Source organism: Clytia hemisphaerica, unplaced genomic scaffold, assembly GCF_902728285.1.
Source record: "Clytia hemisphaerica strain Z4C2 unplaced genomic scaffold, Clytia hemisphaerica genome assembly, whole genome shotgun sequence".
Lineage (NCBI taxonomy): Eukaryota > Metazoa > Cnidaria > Hydrozoa > Leptothecata > Clytiidae > Clytia > Clytia hemisphaerica.
In genome coordinates, this window is record NW_027104101.1 from 927,840 (window position 1) to 942,396 (window position 14,557).

Here is a 14,557-nt window from a genome sequence, read left to right on the forward strand (position 1 = left end):
GAAAAATTGTAATTGCAAGCTTTATAGAAAGTATAAAGGTTACCGAACTCTATAGTAAAGACTAGAATGGAAGGCAACAATCTCACATTGCAATCTCTTCCAGGCACAAAAAGGTCAAATACCCATTCCAGTCTGTATTTTAGAGTTCTGTGATAAAATATTGCAGAAACTCTGCTATTAGCAAGGATTTTCTGTATAGTAGGGGGAAATTTGTTCGTTTTTTTGAGGTCGCTCGACTTTTTTAGTCAAAGCACTTGTTATACATTTTTGGAAAGCTAAGGGGTAGGGGAATCAAAATAACTTGGGTGCCATTTTTTTTTCGGACACTTTGGTGTGATATATATTGAGCTTCCGAAAGCCCTAAAACTGGTCAAACAGCTGTTTCTGGCTGAAAAACACTGAAAAACACTGTTTTTAAGGATTAATATCTCGAGTTAGGTAAAGAAATCACCTATACTCGCAATATATCACTAATCTTAATTTTTTGAGAGCTTTCCAAAAATATACAACAGGTCTCCGTTTTCTCAAGCTAAAATTTTCATTAATTTTTCACCCTATGATTTTTGCCTGAGACCGTCGTATTTGTCCGAAAATCACACCAAAGTGTCCGAAAAAAAATTGGCACCCAAGTTATTTTGATTCCCCTACCCCTTAGCTTTCCAAAAATGTATAACAAGTGCTTTGACTAAAAAAATCGAGCGATTTTACAAATTTCCCCCTACTAGTAATTAAAGTTGGTTCTTCTTCAACCTTGGTTATTTATTATATGTCACATAGAGGACACTTAAATTGGAGATTTAAATAGAGGTCAATCGACCACATACGTTTATTTTCCATGAATGGTGAACGAAGGTATCGGTTTTGATGCAGCGAGCGGTTACGTTCTACTGCATAACAACGATTGTAATGTCGCTTGAAGAAAATTTTTGTCCAGAGAAGTAAGTTTTGCAAAATTCATGAAGGAAAATTGGATCATCAAAAAATGAAGTTTTTGGTAAATCCTTTTTGTTGTCGATCTCCAAGTGATAGTAATTTTTGAACACGCTACTCTCCACTTTTAACCGATATACTCGTTTGCAGGCTGACAAGGGGTCGTTGTTTCAGAGACTACGCGTTCTCATTAAAAGTCAAAATCTTACCGAAAACAACAAAGCGACTTTATTGGATAAATCTAAGATTGACGTCATTTATAACCAATAAGATAGCTCTATTTTGTATCAAAGCGAAGTGGAGTGGAAGCGTTTCATAAAAAATATGTGACGTTATCTATATAAGTACACCACTATCGTGATAATTTTTTGAAACATTATATTATAGGCTATCTTAGTTTGCCTTTAGTTTTTCAGTGAACGGTCACAATTTTTAAAACGCCTGATTCTTATGATACTCTATCCGAGATAAAAATACCTCACTTTTTCAGTAAGAAAACCTACTGCACGCTAGAGGAGTCTTTATGTTGAAATTTCAGAAAAAAAATCTTAAAATCTTTCAGATGAAAAAAAAAATACAAAGAGAATATTCTTGATACATTTTCTTTTTCGAAAAAAAAGCCATTAATTATGAATTTTTCCTTTGTCTAACAATTCTATCTCTTTTGAAAATTAGAGAGATAAAAACATCGTAGCTATTTAAAAACAAAAGAAAATTAAGATAAAGTACATTTAAAAACAATAGAACGTCCCCTTGTCAGTTGACTTGATCAAACTTAAGATTTTTGAATATAACCTTCACTCTGAAATAAGTTTCGAGTTGTATATAACACTTTTGAAAATTTAGTATCTTTTTGCCTCAAGAATTAAGTTGAAGTTAAATTCATAAGTACTGGTATTAAAATTTGGAGAATTTTTCGATGCTATATTAATCATGCCCAATATCATATATAGCCCTTGTAACCAGACCGACATTGAGATGGACCAGTATGATTCTTGCTCAACCATATCCTCAATATCGGTACCTTCTACCGTCATTTTCCCACACGAAGATCTACAAATGACAGATCAACAAATTTCATCCGATGAGGCTTTCGACGAACCCAATTATTCCGATTTGCGTCCCGGTCAACCTGAGTGTTTCCCCGATAATCACGATATCATTCGATGCAGCTGTGGCGATGTTACAACATATGATAGTGAAGATGATTATGATTATGAAGGAAACGATTACGAACTAGACACCAGAATTTTGACTGAACGTATTCACAATAAGAAAGGGTTTCGCAAACGCCGTGATTCTGATTTTGTTTATAAAAACACTTGGGAGAACGTTGGATTATCACATAAATCCGCTGGTGTTTTTTTAAAAGACTTTGATCGATCAGAAGATGATGTAAGTGCCCGATTCAAATTTAAACCTACCCGATTCGGATTTAAACCTACCCGATTCGGGATCTCGAGAAGTCTCGAGAAGAGAGGATGAGACATGACTGACTGAAATAGTTTGAAGTCTAGATTCTTACCCGAAATAGGAAATGAGACTAATATCAAGTTAAGCTTGTGTAGTGTAGAGGTTTCGTAGAATAGTAGTTTTGAAATACATACAGTAACGGGCCATTCCATTTTATATCCAAACAGGGGATGGACATAAAAGATTCTTATAAATGTGTGAATACCATTTCTAAGAATCTTTTTTTTGCCTTGAAAAGGTTCGTCCAGCCCCCTGTATGGAAATTTAATGGAACAGCCCAATGTACGATAAATCACACAAAGTGAGAAAGATCTCCACAAAAGAGCTTTTAACTTGAAGCTGACAAAATAACAAGAGTGAGAGGGCGGTCAATGAAAAATCTCGTATAGTAAAGATTACATCATTAATAGCATAATTAGTATAATTATGCTATTGTTTCGTGCTCCAAACCTGACCCTTACTGGGAACATCGATATTCTTATAAAAAATGTCTCTTATAAAACATCGATCTTCCTATAAAAAATGTTTCTTATAAGAGCCAGTTTTCGGATTTTTTGTATGCCTATATACAAAAAAAACACATGAATACCTTGTTTTTTTAAGAAAGGTCATTTTTGTTGACAATTTTTATGGAATATTGAGATAAAATATAGTCCCAATTCTTCCCAAACTAACATTTCTGATGCCAAGATCTTTTTCTATCTGCAGTCACGTGTTGATATATTTGAAATCTCGGATTTTCATACGTCATTTATGCGGGCTCCTGTATACGTATCACATTCCCGGGGGGAGGGGCACTCGATGTAAACGACCTACCGTGCGTGCGGTCCTTAAGGGCCCTTTTTCCAAGCTTCCCAAAGTCCACTGTAAGGGTCGAAATGAGCCAAGATGAGAAAAAGTGCACTCTAAGGGTGTAAAATTTGGAAAATCTGACCATATTTTGCCTTAAATTTCCCAAAAATTGGATAAATTTTCTCTGCACTATAAGGGTCCCAATTTTGGGTCGCACCCACGGTCGTTTTTGAATCTAGTGCCTCCTCCCCCGGGATCACATCGCAATACTTTTTTTTTCATGCGATATTACAGATTTTATGGAATGACTCCGATAAGCTCTGCCTTTGAAAACAGTTGCGGGAATACATTTCAATTTAACTGGAGAAGTTCAGGTAAAATTTCGTCAAAAGTTTTTCACCAAAGATCATGTCACTTTTTTCCTCTTCATTCGTCTTCTGGTTGAGACTTTAGTTTCCGTGACAGATTTATACTGTTTCGAAACACATATATTGACAAAGAAGGTTTTTTGGAAAAATTCCTCCTTTTCAAGACATCAAAGTTTGAAATAAGATAGCAAGGTTTTTGTTATGTAATCAAGTTCTGATTGTAAATGGTTACATATTTTTCAGAAATAACACCCTAAATTAAATCACTAAAATTGGACGTGTATTACATTCCCTTTGACACGTCCACTCCCGATTACGTGTATTTGTCTGCGACCGTATGCTCATTTATCGATAGCTATCTACCAGAAGGTAGGGGAGAACGCTAGTCTTTCTCCCTGGATTGCTCCACTCACCCTCCATCCTCGACCCTAGATTTATTTGCTACGCACAAAGCACCATTTTTACAGTAAATATGAAATCTTCGGAATGTTCTGGCTGGGAATTGAACCCACTTGCGCACCGTAACTCTACCTTTGAACTACGGATAAACCTCTAAAAAGGAGGTGAAATTACCGGTAATAGCCGAAGTGGGAAGTTTCCATCCAAGACTCTTTTCAAAGCACTTTGATAAACTTCAGGAAAATTTCAATGACTGTTATCCAGTAGCGTAGACAGGGGAAGAGCTCAAAATTTGTGTAGGAGAGCAAATCTTATGACACAATAATTATCTTTATATATTATGAAAAGATAATTACAGTGTCATAAAAATCCGCTGTCCTACACAAATTTTGAGCCCCTCCTATCTACGCCACCCTTTAAAAAGGAATTGGAAAGTCATCTAACGGTTATATTATGAACATGAAAAACATTCTGTTATAATCCTCATTCAAAAAGTTTATTTGGCTTTTAAAGTTATAGGGTGGATTATCACTAACACACCTAAGGTTCGTGGGCGGTTTTAGACCGTGTCGAACTTATCAGGGGAAGAGATTTGTAAATTGTAATTCCGTTGTCAATTAACGAGCGTTGCATTTCTTCGCATGTTTGTGACGTACTTGCTCTATTGTCTTAAATCCGCCAGTAAGGTTTACCAGATACCTTATCGGGGAAAACTTCGTCGGGGAAAAGTGACGAAATTTCGGCCAAGTGACGAATATTTTTCCCCGACAAAAATTTTCCCCGGCCGTAATGCGTTTACCAAAACCAGCAAGTGACGGTTATTTTTCCCCGACGAAAATTTTCCCCGACGAAACTTTTCCCCGACGAAGTTTTCCCCGATAAGGTATATCCCTTTCATTGTGACGCACGAAAACTTTACTGCCGTTAAAAATTTCACTTAGGGAATAATATTCGGTGATATATTTAATGCCTTTCACTGTATCCCATTTTCAGTTTTTTAGCTTTATCTTAGAATTTCTCCCACTCATCTAAGATTTTTTTTTGTAATCGTAGCATAAAGAGAGAAAATCACGAAAAAGTACAACATAGTAAAGCTGAGAAAGAGGCTGCAAAATTAGAGAGTGGGAGAAAAAAAAGAGAGAGAGATGAAAAGTTATAGCATGTACGTCGAGGTTTTCTCGAGAAAAGGAAAGAATGAAAAAGAAAAAAAAAGCAAGTGAAACATACTCGAATTTTATAGGATCTATCATTGACTTTAAAGTGTTTTCTTTCTTTTTTTTTCAGATATTTTGTTTTCTTTTCTTGTGTTCAAAATAAAGCTGATTGATTGCTGGAAAAAGGGTTTACTTTTGGACCTTTTGTGACCCAATTGACGTATCAATTTGTATTTTTAATGAGATTCGACATAATTTTTTAAAAATAATCTTTCTCTATTTTACCTACAATATCGGTTTAAAATTCGTCCCAATATTTGAATAGTGTATGGGAAAAATTGTTTTTTGAAAAAATAATAATTATGTTGGGAATGAGAAGGGCTGTTTGTTTACTATGGTTGTTTTGTTTTCAATACTTGGGAATAAACAGTCTTGATTCTCTTCAGTTTTCCATATAAAAAATCACGAAAAGAACAAAAGAACTCGTTCTCTGATTGGCTGACACATGTTTGTTATGGCCAATCAGAACACAATCTGGTTTGCTTATTTATTCTTATTTATATTTGTTTATTTACAAAATCGTGCTAGATGTTGTAGAAGATTGTACATTTTTATATCAGCAAACAGATTGCTAAGGCTCGAGGGCTTGAATCTATCATTTAAAAACTTTATAGAGAGCCTAACCATGACAAACGATAGCCCTTGACCCAACAAGCATACATATGGTATAATGTCAGGGGTGCTCAAAGTAATTTTTCAGAAAATGAGCTATAATATAACCCAAGGGCTGACCCAAAAATGATTATGGATTTCCAAGATTTCATGGTCGTTGACCTACACAATAACAAAATACGGTAGTCATCGAAGAATTCTTTTAATTGACATAAATCTTCTATTTTTCGAAATCCATCTGGAATAAAGAATAGTTGAATTGGTATCATCTTGCAATTATCTTAGAAATCGAGTGCCGGGGGGGGGCTTCATCTCATTCCTTTACGAATGCATGCTGTGAAAAAAGAATTCCCTGTCCATCTGTTGCAGGCTAGTTTGGAGTTAAACATTCGGTTTACTTCAAGCGCAACTCTCTAAGCTCTTTACAGGCAAAACATTCAAAAACACGTTGCCTTTTGCCTGAAAAAGAAATTGAAAACAAAAATCAACTGGGTTCAAATACTCTCAAATATTACTGCAAAACTAGTACACGTCTCGAAAAAAATGATAAATATTTAAAAGTACAAATAATTCTCCTGTTAATCTGCGAGTCTAGAGTTTAATGTTTTGGAAATTTTCTGGTTCGATGTTCTGGAAAATGTTCTTTTAATACGTTTATTTTCAGGGCTTAAAATCTGTGTCTTCTTATCTGTTTCTTGCAGGATTTTTGAAATCCTATTCTCAGATGACTTACTTTACCGTAAGTGTCCTTTAAGCATGCACGATTTAGATAATCAATTTTCTTTAAAGGTACACTCTTTTTTTTATTAGAACAATGTTATAAGATTAACGATAGGCTCAAAAATCACAAAAAATGAGAATAATTAAAGAAAAAACAAATTATTTGGCAAATAATGGGTAAAAATAGGTTATCTAGCCGGAAATAACCCAAACTTGCCATGATCAAAAATAATTTAAGGCTAAAACTGTCAAAAAGAAGAACTAAAGCCAACAGCCAACAGCCAACAGCCAACAAAAATTTGCTGGTTCTTATAAGAAAAGAGTGTGTTCTATTGAAGTGATTCTTTGCTGGAAACTCGACTGATGTGCATGCAATTTATGTGTTTAAATTTGTCCTAAGGAGGGGAGCGTTTCCATCGATGTTATGGTGTTCGGGAATATTTCGATATCAGACATGCCAGGCACGACGGAAGCTTTTTATATCTGGTACGGCGAATGAGGAAATTTAAGCGATTTTATAGCGTTTACCGACGAAGAGGAAAACTTCGGGTATTTTTGTGAAAATCTGGTACGGCAGCCGCCGTACCTGCCGTACCCGTTGCGTCGTGCCTGCATGCGGTGGCAAAATACACCTTTTTTATAAAAACAAACTATATAAGAACATAAGGCTTCGATGACCACAAGGCTAAGATCAAGTTAAGAACATTTTAAGGCTTGGGGAACTCTAAAACACCCGAATTTTTAGGAAAACAGACAAAAATACGTACAAAATGATGAAAATAAGAGCATGTTAAGAACATTTTTAGGCCTAAATCTCAAAAAGTTAAGCTTCAAAATTTTTTGATGTTCTTATAGAAAAAAAACGTGTATTAATTTTAACAATTTTTATTGTTGTTGACGGCGTTCCAAGAAAAATCAGTATTTTGGTGTTTGTCCCATGTCTTAAGCCGTCTGGAAGAAAAAGGTCGTATTTCAATTTTAAAAACTTAATTTTTTTACATCGCTAAATTTTTATATCTCATCTCGTAGATAATGAGTAGGGTGTGGTTCTAAACCCCTAAAAAAATATTTAAGAGAAACGCGAGAAAGATTATATTTAGTGTGATAAATTATTGACGAAGGCATGAAAGCATAATTATTCAACGACAGTAGAAAAAGAAAGAAAAAGCTACAATTTTTTTCTCTTTTACTGCACTGTTTGTAACTTGAATTAAGGCCTTTTCCTTAGACCGGTTCTTGATGACTGGTTTTTTGTGTGTGTTTTTTGTGACTACTTGTGGTGGTAAAGGGGTATTAAATAAACTCCTGTTTAAAAAAAAGGCAGTATTTTTTTCAAGACACGCCTGTCTCAGTGACCCGGTGGCATTTTAAAACCAACCGGGGTGACTATGAAAATAGTAAAATTTCACCAGACCGGGTTTTGAGGTTTCAAAGTCTCATTAGGGTGAGAATCTTATCTCGAGTTTAACCGGGGCATGCATAGTTAGATTTTTGTTATGATTAAAAATCGATAGATTTTTGATAATGTTTGCATGGATGGTGTTGAGAAAAAGCGGATAAAAATACTTTACTTGGCTTCTCTTTGTATAAAATTTGGGATTCTTGAACAGATTGACCTAGTTAATGGGATCAATGACCATAAAGTTCCAAATCCTGCCTTGGGTAGAAAATTTCGATAATTTTGACCGGGTTCACTAATAATTTCACTGAGGCTTAAAATTAGGTCGTTTTCGGTAATTTCTTTTGCCGGGTCATCCAACGGGGCGGATTTAACCGGATCACTGATACATGGGTGTTCAAATACTTCCATTGGTGTGGGTGTATCAGAAAAATCTGCTAGCGTATTGATCATTACAGTAGCGTAGACAGGAGGGGCGCAAAATTTGTGTAGGAGAGCAGATTTTTATGACACTGTAATTATCTATTCATAATATGAAAAGATAACTATTGTGTCATAAAGATCTGCTCTTCTACACAAATTTAGCGCCTCCCTTTGTCTATGCTACTGCATTATTTCCTCGGTATTTTAAAGTTTAAAACTGAAATTATAGTCCTTTAGAAGAATTTTGAAAAGAGCCAACGAGTTTGTGGGATACTCCAAATCTTTGGATTACTTCAAAAAGTTTTAATCTTAACATTGTCTTTTTAGCACTTTATTATAAATAAAAAACAGCAAGGCACGTACACATGGTTTAGTATTTAAATGCTTATACTTTGTAAAATGCGCATGCATAAAAAACAAAGCAAAAACCATCGAAATTGTATGGACGTAAAATAAAAATGTCATGCTTGAGAACATGTAAATCAAAAACGAAAACAAAAGAAGACATTGACGCATGCGTGGTACCAAAAATTACAAAAGAAACTGACGCATGCGTGATACCAAATATTACAAACGAAGAAATAGCAGAAACATCTTTTAACGAAGCCACCCGGTTATTAAAAAACGATAGTACACAATTACCATCATCGTTGGAGAAAAGATCGAGTAGTCCTGATTTAGTTGCAGAAATTGAAGCGTATATGGCTTCACGTCTCTTTCGTAAATACATCTTAAGTGAAAAAGACTTTTTTGAGGTGAGTATGAACATGGACATGGATTTTCTGTAATCTAATCACAGAAAACTCTGATCTAACCACTGTGCTATCAAATTCTGCAATTTGATGTTGTCGCAAGATATAGATAGAGTCGACATTTAACGTGGATAGCCCTAGACCTTTTACAAGTCTTTCAATTGGTCGACGGGTCTCACAGCTTATCTAAAAACTGAACCGGACATAGGAAAGGGCGGGAATTCGAACCGGGAACTCCTGGCTTCGGACGCTGACGCCTTGACTAATCGACCAAGGCTCAACATCAAAGTGGAAGCTGAGGTTAAATTTCGCATCAGCAACGCTGGGATTGTAAATTCGTATTTTTCGAAATTCGGGATGTTAAATTTGACAACGCTGCAGTATTTTTACAATATTTCGTCGAGCTTTAATGAAATGTTTTTCAGTCTCTTACAGCTCCTTTTATCACAGGATGAAATAGGTGCTTGAATCTTTCACGCTAGGAGAGTTTCATGATAAAAATGATCTAGGTAATTAATGATTTAACAGGTACCAATGCTGGGGGCTCTGACTTAGTCCCCCTTCTTATTTTTAATACTGTATACGGTCCGATTATTTATTTTAGGGGAAAGTCAACCGGAAAATCCGGAGCTTTAGTGATATTTGCCTTGTTTTTCAGTATCAAACTGCAACATCTTCTGTTACAGTACAGGATGAAATATAAAAGTGTTTACATTTGTCGAAACTTATTAAATAATAATAAAAATATTCTAGGTCAATTTCTTTTAGGTTTCACAGATACTTGGGGTCCAACATAGCCCCCATCTTATTTATAATACTGCATACGATCCGACGATTAATTTCAGGGGAATGCCAACCAGAGCTATAAGAACTGAAACAGTATGTGACTAATTAAACCGTTTCTCTACAGGCTCATGTTGAAAATGTTGTATGTGAAAGGCCCGGAAAACCCGAGTTATTTTTCCGAGTTACGGAAAACCCGAGTTATGACGTCATTTTCAGAAAATTATGACGTCACACTCAAATTTATAACTCGGTTTTTTTTCCTTCCTTTAAATTCTCGAGTTATTTCATAAATTTTTGCTCGGTTTTTTTTCCTTCCGTTAAATTTTCGAGTTATTTCAAGAATTTTAACTCGGTTTTTTTTTCCTTCCATTAATTTTTCGAGTTATTTCAAGATTTTTAACTCGGTTTTTTTTGCTTCTTTTAAAATTTCGAGTTATTTTTCTTCCTTTAAATTTTCGAGTTATTTTTCCTTCATTTAAATTTTCAAGTTATTTCTTTAGAGATTTTAACTCGGTTTTTTTTTTCCTTTGATTATTCGAGTTATTTCGAGATTCTTAACTCGTTTTTTTTCCTTCTTTAAAAATTTCGAGTTATTTTTCTTCCTTTAAATTGTGAATGCATGTGTGAAGTCCATTGTATGTGAAAGTGACCAGTCTAGTCCAGCCGAAAAAAACAAAATATTGTTTAGAATATGTAGAATGTCAGTAAAAAGTAGATCTGTGTTAAAAATACTGATAATTGTTTTATTGCTTTCAGTATACACGTTCTTTTATAAGAACAAACTATATAAGAACATAATGCTTTGATGGCCAAAAAGTTAAAAACAAGTTACGAACATTTTAAGGCTTTGCGGACTCTAAAACACCCAATTTCTTAGGGAAATGGACAAAAATTCTTAAAAATGGCGAACATAAGAAAATGTTAAGAGAATCAAAAGGCTTCAACAATTTTGGATGCTCTTATTATAAAAAAATGTGTAACGGTATAGGGGAATTTAGATTATCACAAGAGTGCACTCTTTGATGGACGATGTGTTATAAACGACGTTATAGTGAGTGAGAAGTTTAATTTTGATATAATACACGCTTTTTTATAAGAATGGTGTTTTCCAAATCATCATAAATATGTGGATCCTAACGAGCTAAAATCTAGCATGCATGTAAAACATACCTCAAGCAAATGTTTGGCATTTTTGTGCAACCTTTTAGCATTGCTGGGGAATAATTTGCAATTTAATTGCAAAATGCTCCAAAAAATTGGCATTTTTAGGTTCAATTTTCAAATTCCATGATGGTGGTATTTGTAATTTTTTAAGAATACAAAGTATACAAAAGTATATTCTTATAAAAAAAGCGTGTATATCCATAAATGAACTGTAAATTTTAAGCTCTCGTTTTTATTAATACAATTGGTAGCTTTCCAACTGATACAATCAAAACATTCTAAGCAAATAATCGTGAAAGAAAATCTCCGTGAACAGGGTGCATATAAAGAGAAATTCGCTTAATTTGACCCAATTGGACCGGGATATTGATATTTCTTTCGCTATTTATGATCGAAGAATTGGATAGTCATGAGAAAAAGAGAAAATAAGTCTTTTTGGTTTTTCATTTTTTTATGATATGTAATTAGAAAAACACGGATTTACTATGAAATAATAATATCGTATAGACTAAACAGAAAAGAAATAAATAAACTTTGCGAAACTATTTATAATAATGTGCATTGAGAATCTTTGAAAAGTTAGAGAAAGATGGTTTTTGATGTGTTTTCTTGTAGCATGGGATCGAAAAACCTTTTTTGGGGGAAAAGTCTGAGTAGATGATTCACTCTCTTGTTATATGATAATCTGGAAAATTTCATGAAGCTGTTATATTTTGGATGATATGAGCAATTCTTATGCTGAATTTATCAATTGCAGATCTTTTTTTATTATAATTTCTGGTTTATTCGCTTCTTTGTTTCAAATTACGCCTCCTTTTGCAAATATGTATTATTCACGAGTCAACACATAAGATAATAGAATCAGACTTTGATGTTTTATTTTACACTGATTGACATCTTAAAAACACAACATTTCTGTTTGGAAATGTTGTGTATTAAAATGTCAGCAGAAAATGTCAAACAGAACAAGCTACATGCTGAATGGACCTACCTGAAGATTGATGTAATAAGACAATTGAAAAATGACAACAATAGTATGAAAATGCAGAATAATACAAGAAAAACTCGAGAAATTCAAGAAATCCAGCGATTCTCGGCTGTTCTAGCGATTATTAGAAAGTTCCTGTACCAAAATGAGTTTCATTGAAAATTGAACCATGCTTAATCGTGGACATTCTTATAACTAATGTTTTTGTTTGAATAAAAACAAAGACATAAAACAAAAAAATCCAATGAAAATCAGCAAAAACGGAAATTTCCGGCATTTTTGGCCGGAAAAATTTTTTCTCAAAAATCGAACTCGTTCATGTTTTGAGCATTGCGAATACGCATCTTTCTGCAAAAAATCTGAAAAAAGTAAGGATGAAAATTCGAGAAATTGTCAGAAAAACCGGTTTTTCCGGCATATTTCCGGCATTTTCGGCGGGAAAATTTTGGGCATTGCCATTTTGCATCATTGTGCCAAAAATCAGAAAAAACTAATGAGCCAATCCTGAGAAAAGCTGGTAACAGACGGACGAACGGACGGACGAACGGACATCGGTTAATTTATAGGACCTCCGAGGTAGGTCCAAAAATATTAAAATCAATTTCTGTAAAATATTATCATGTGTGATAAAGCGAACAGCTAATGTTCAAACAAGACTCTAAAATAAACGAATGAACAATAATGAAAATCAAGGTATTTTGAAAATTGGAACAAAAAGCAAAAAGAGTAAAAGAGGCAAAATTTTAATTTTGTCAACGAAAAAAAAAAGAAAAGAAAAAGATAAAGTTTTGGTTTATAAATATGTATCATTATTGCAAAAAAATCTTACGAAAGAAATCTCTCACCTAAAGTACCCATTCTTTTTTAAGAGAACGTTTATCTGGCAGCAAGAGGTTAAAATAAATTCTCAAAATTGTAGTGATAAAGAGCTAATAATGTCAAAAAAAAACCCACTTTTCTTTTTGTATCAGATATATTACGTACAGCAGAGGAGGAGTTGTTAATATGAAACAATACATTAGCAACAAAAAAAGCAACCAAAAATTGAGAGAATTTATTCCACTTGTTCGTGGTATTGTAGAAAAAAATTGTTGGTTTCAGAGCTACTGAGGTTTTTACTGAGAGACTTATTTCTTGATATTGGTGACTTAAATATTAGCTTGAAAAATTATATCTTTTTTTTCTTGAGGCGAGGAAATGTTAAAATATATGAAAAAATAGAAAGAAAATGTGTGAAAAGGTTTATAATGTTCTATAATTAAAAAACATACAAACTTTTTTTGTTTTGATGTTTGTTGTTGGAGATTTCTACAAAAAATATGATTATTTTTCAATACGCCGTTTCCAGGCTCAAAATAAAAGTACGCGAATAAATTTATCAGAATATTATTATAAAATTAAATCTGCAATCGTCTTTTGATACTTTTGGCTCAATATTTGAGTTACAGTATATAATAATTTTAAATTGCGAATTGCTTGGTATCTGGAAGGAAATCGAACGGTATTTTAAAACCGGCACAACTCTTGTTTATTTTGTTGAAATTGATGATTTTATTTGTTGATTCATAGAAGAAATTTTATTTACGACAAATTTGTCGATTGTTGTCGATTTCAAATTGCCATCATGAAAGTTTTGTGGTGATTATCAGAATTCAAATAGAAGATTCAGGATCTTCCAAGACACGCTAGTTTGTTGTTGACAATGAAACTCTAAAATTGTTGATTAGTAAATCTGACATTGTTGTTTTCAGCCTTTTTCGAGATTTTGAACGTGCAAAAAAAATGAAAGTTATAAGATTACGCTCTCGTTCGACATCTTATCAAGTCAATGAACACAATATCAAATATTCAATTAACGGACACCATATAGAATTATTTTCGGACGATGAAAAGATTCCACAAAAGGTTGCAAGAGCTGGATTAGAAATAAATATTGTCGGTAAACGAGTGAAAAAAGAACGGAAAGTTGGACTTGATAATGCCTCATGGGAACGAGAATTTCAAAATTTTCAACGAGAACCGAAAAATAGGCCATCGGATACGGTATAATCTTGTTACGTTTTGTTACAACCCCGGGGGGGGGGGTACTTAGGCAAAAATGGGTGCTGGGTATGTGCGTGCCTTAAGGGTAGGGTTTTTCACCCTCCCAAAGTCTCTCTAAGGGTTACCAAAACAACAAAAGTCAAAATCAGTCTCTCTAAGGGTCGGTTTTTTCACAAACTCGGGTCAAAGAAAAGTGAAAAGTCAAAAAAGTGAGAACATTTTTAAAAAAAGTGAGAAAATTTTTCAAAAATTAGAGAAATTTTTCGAAAATTGGAGAAATTCTTTTAAAAATCGAATTTCTTTGGCCCATTATAGAAATTTTTTGTGAAAAAGTCTCTCTAAGGGTTGGGTTTTTCTACACTGAGTCTCTCTAAGGGTCACCTTTTCACCAAAATTCAGTCTCTCTAAGGGTAAGGGTCCAGAGGTCTGGCACGCACATACCCGACACCCATCAATCCTAGTACCCCCCCCCCCGGGGTTACAACCGGTAACGA

General features: G+C 34.0%; 1 protein-coding gene across 5 annotated transcripts in view; it reads left to right on the top strand.

Moving 5' to 3' along the window:
- The window catches only part of LOC136813033 (sodium channel protein 1 brain-like), a 57,616-nt gene that overhangs the window by 23,218 nt on the left and 19,841 nt on the right, over positions 1 to 14,557 (top strand). The window contains exon 1 of one of the 5 annotated variants that reach the window (XM_067069543.1): positions 1,893 to 2,325. The exons of 2 other annotated variants lie outside the window; for them this stretch is intronic. In XM_067069543.1, coding sequence (XP_066925644.1) covers positions 1,909 to 2,325 — 417 coding nt within the window. In that variant the 5' untranslated portion in view covers positions 1,893 to 1,908. Of the gene's footprint in view, positions 1 to 1,892; positions 2,326 to 8,655; positions 9,086 to 13,725; positions 14,064 to 14,557 lie in introns of those variants that run through there. 2 more of the 5 variants (XM_067069544.1, XM_067069545.1) reach the window with 2 other exon arrangements.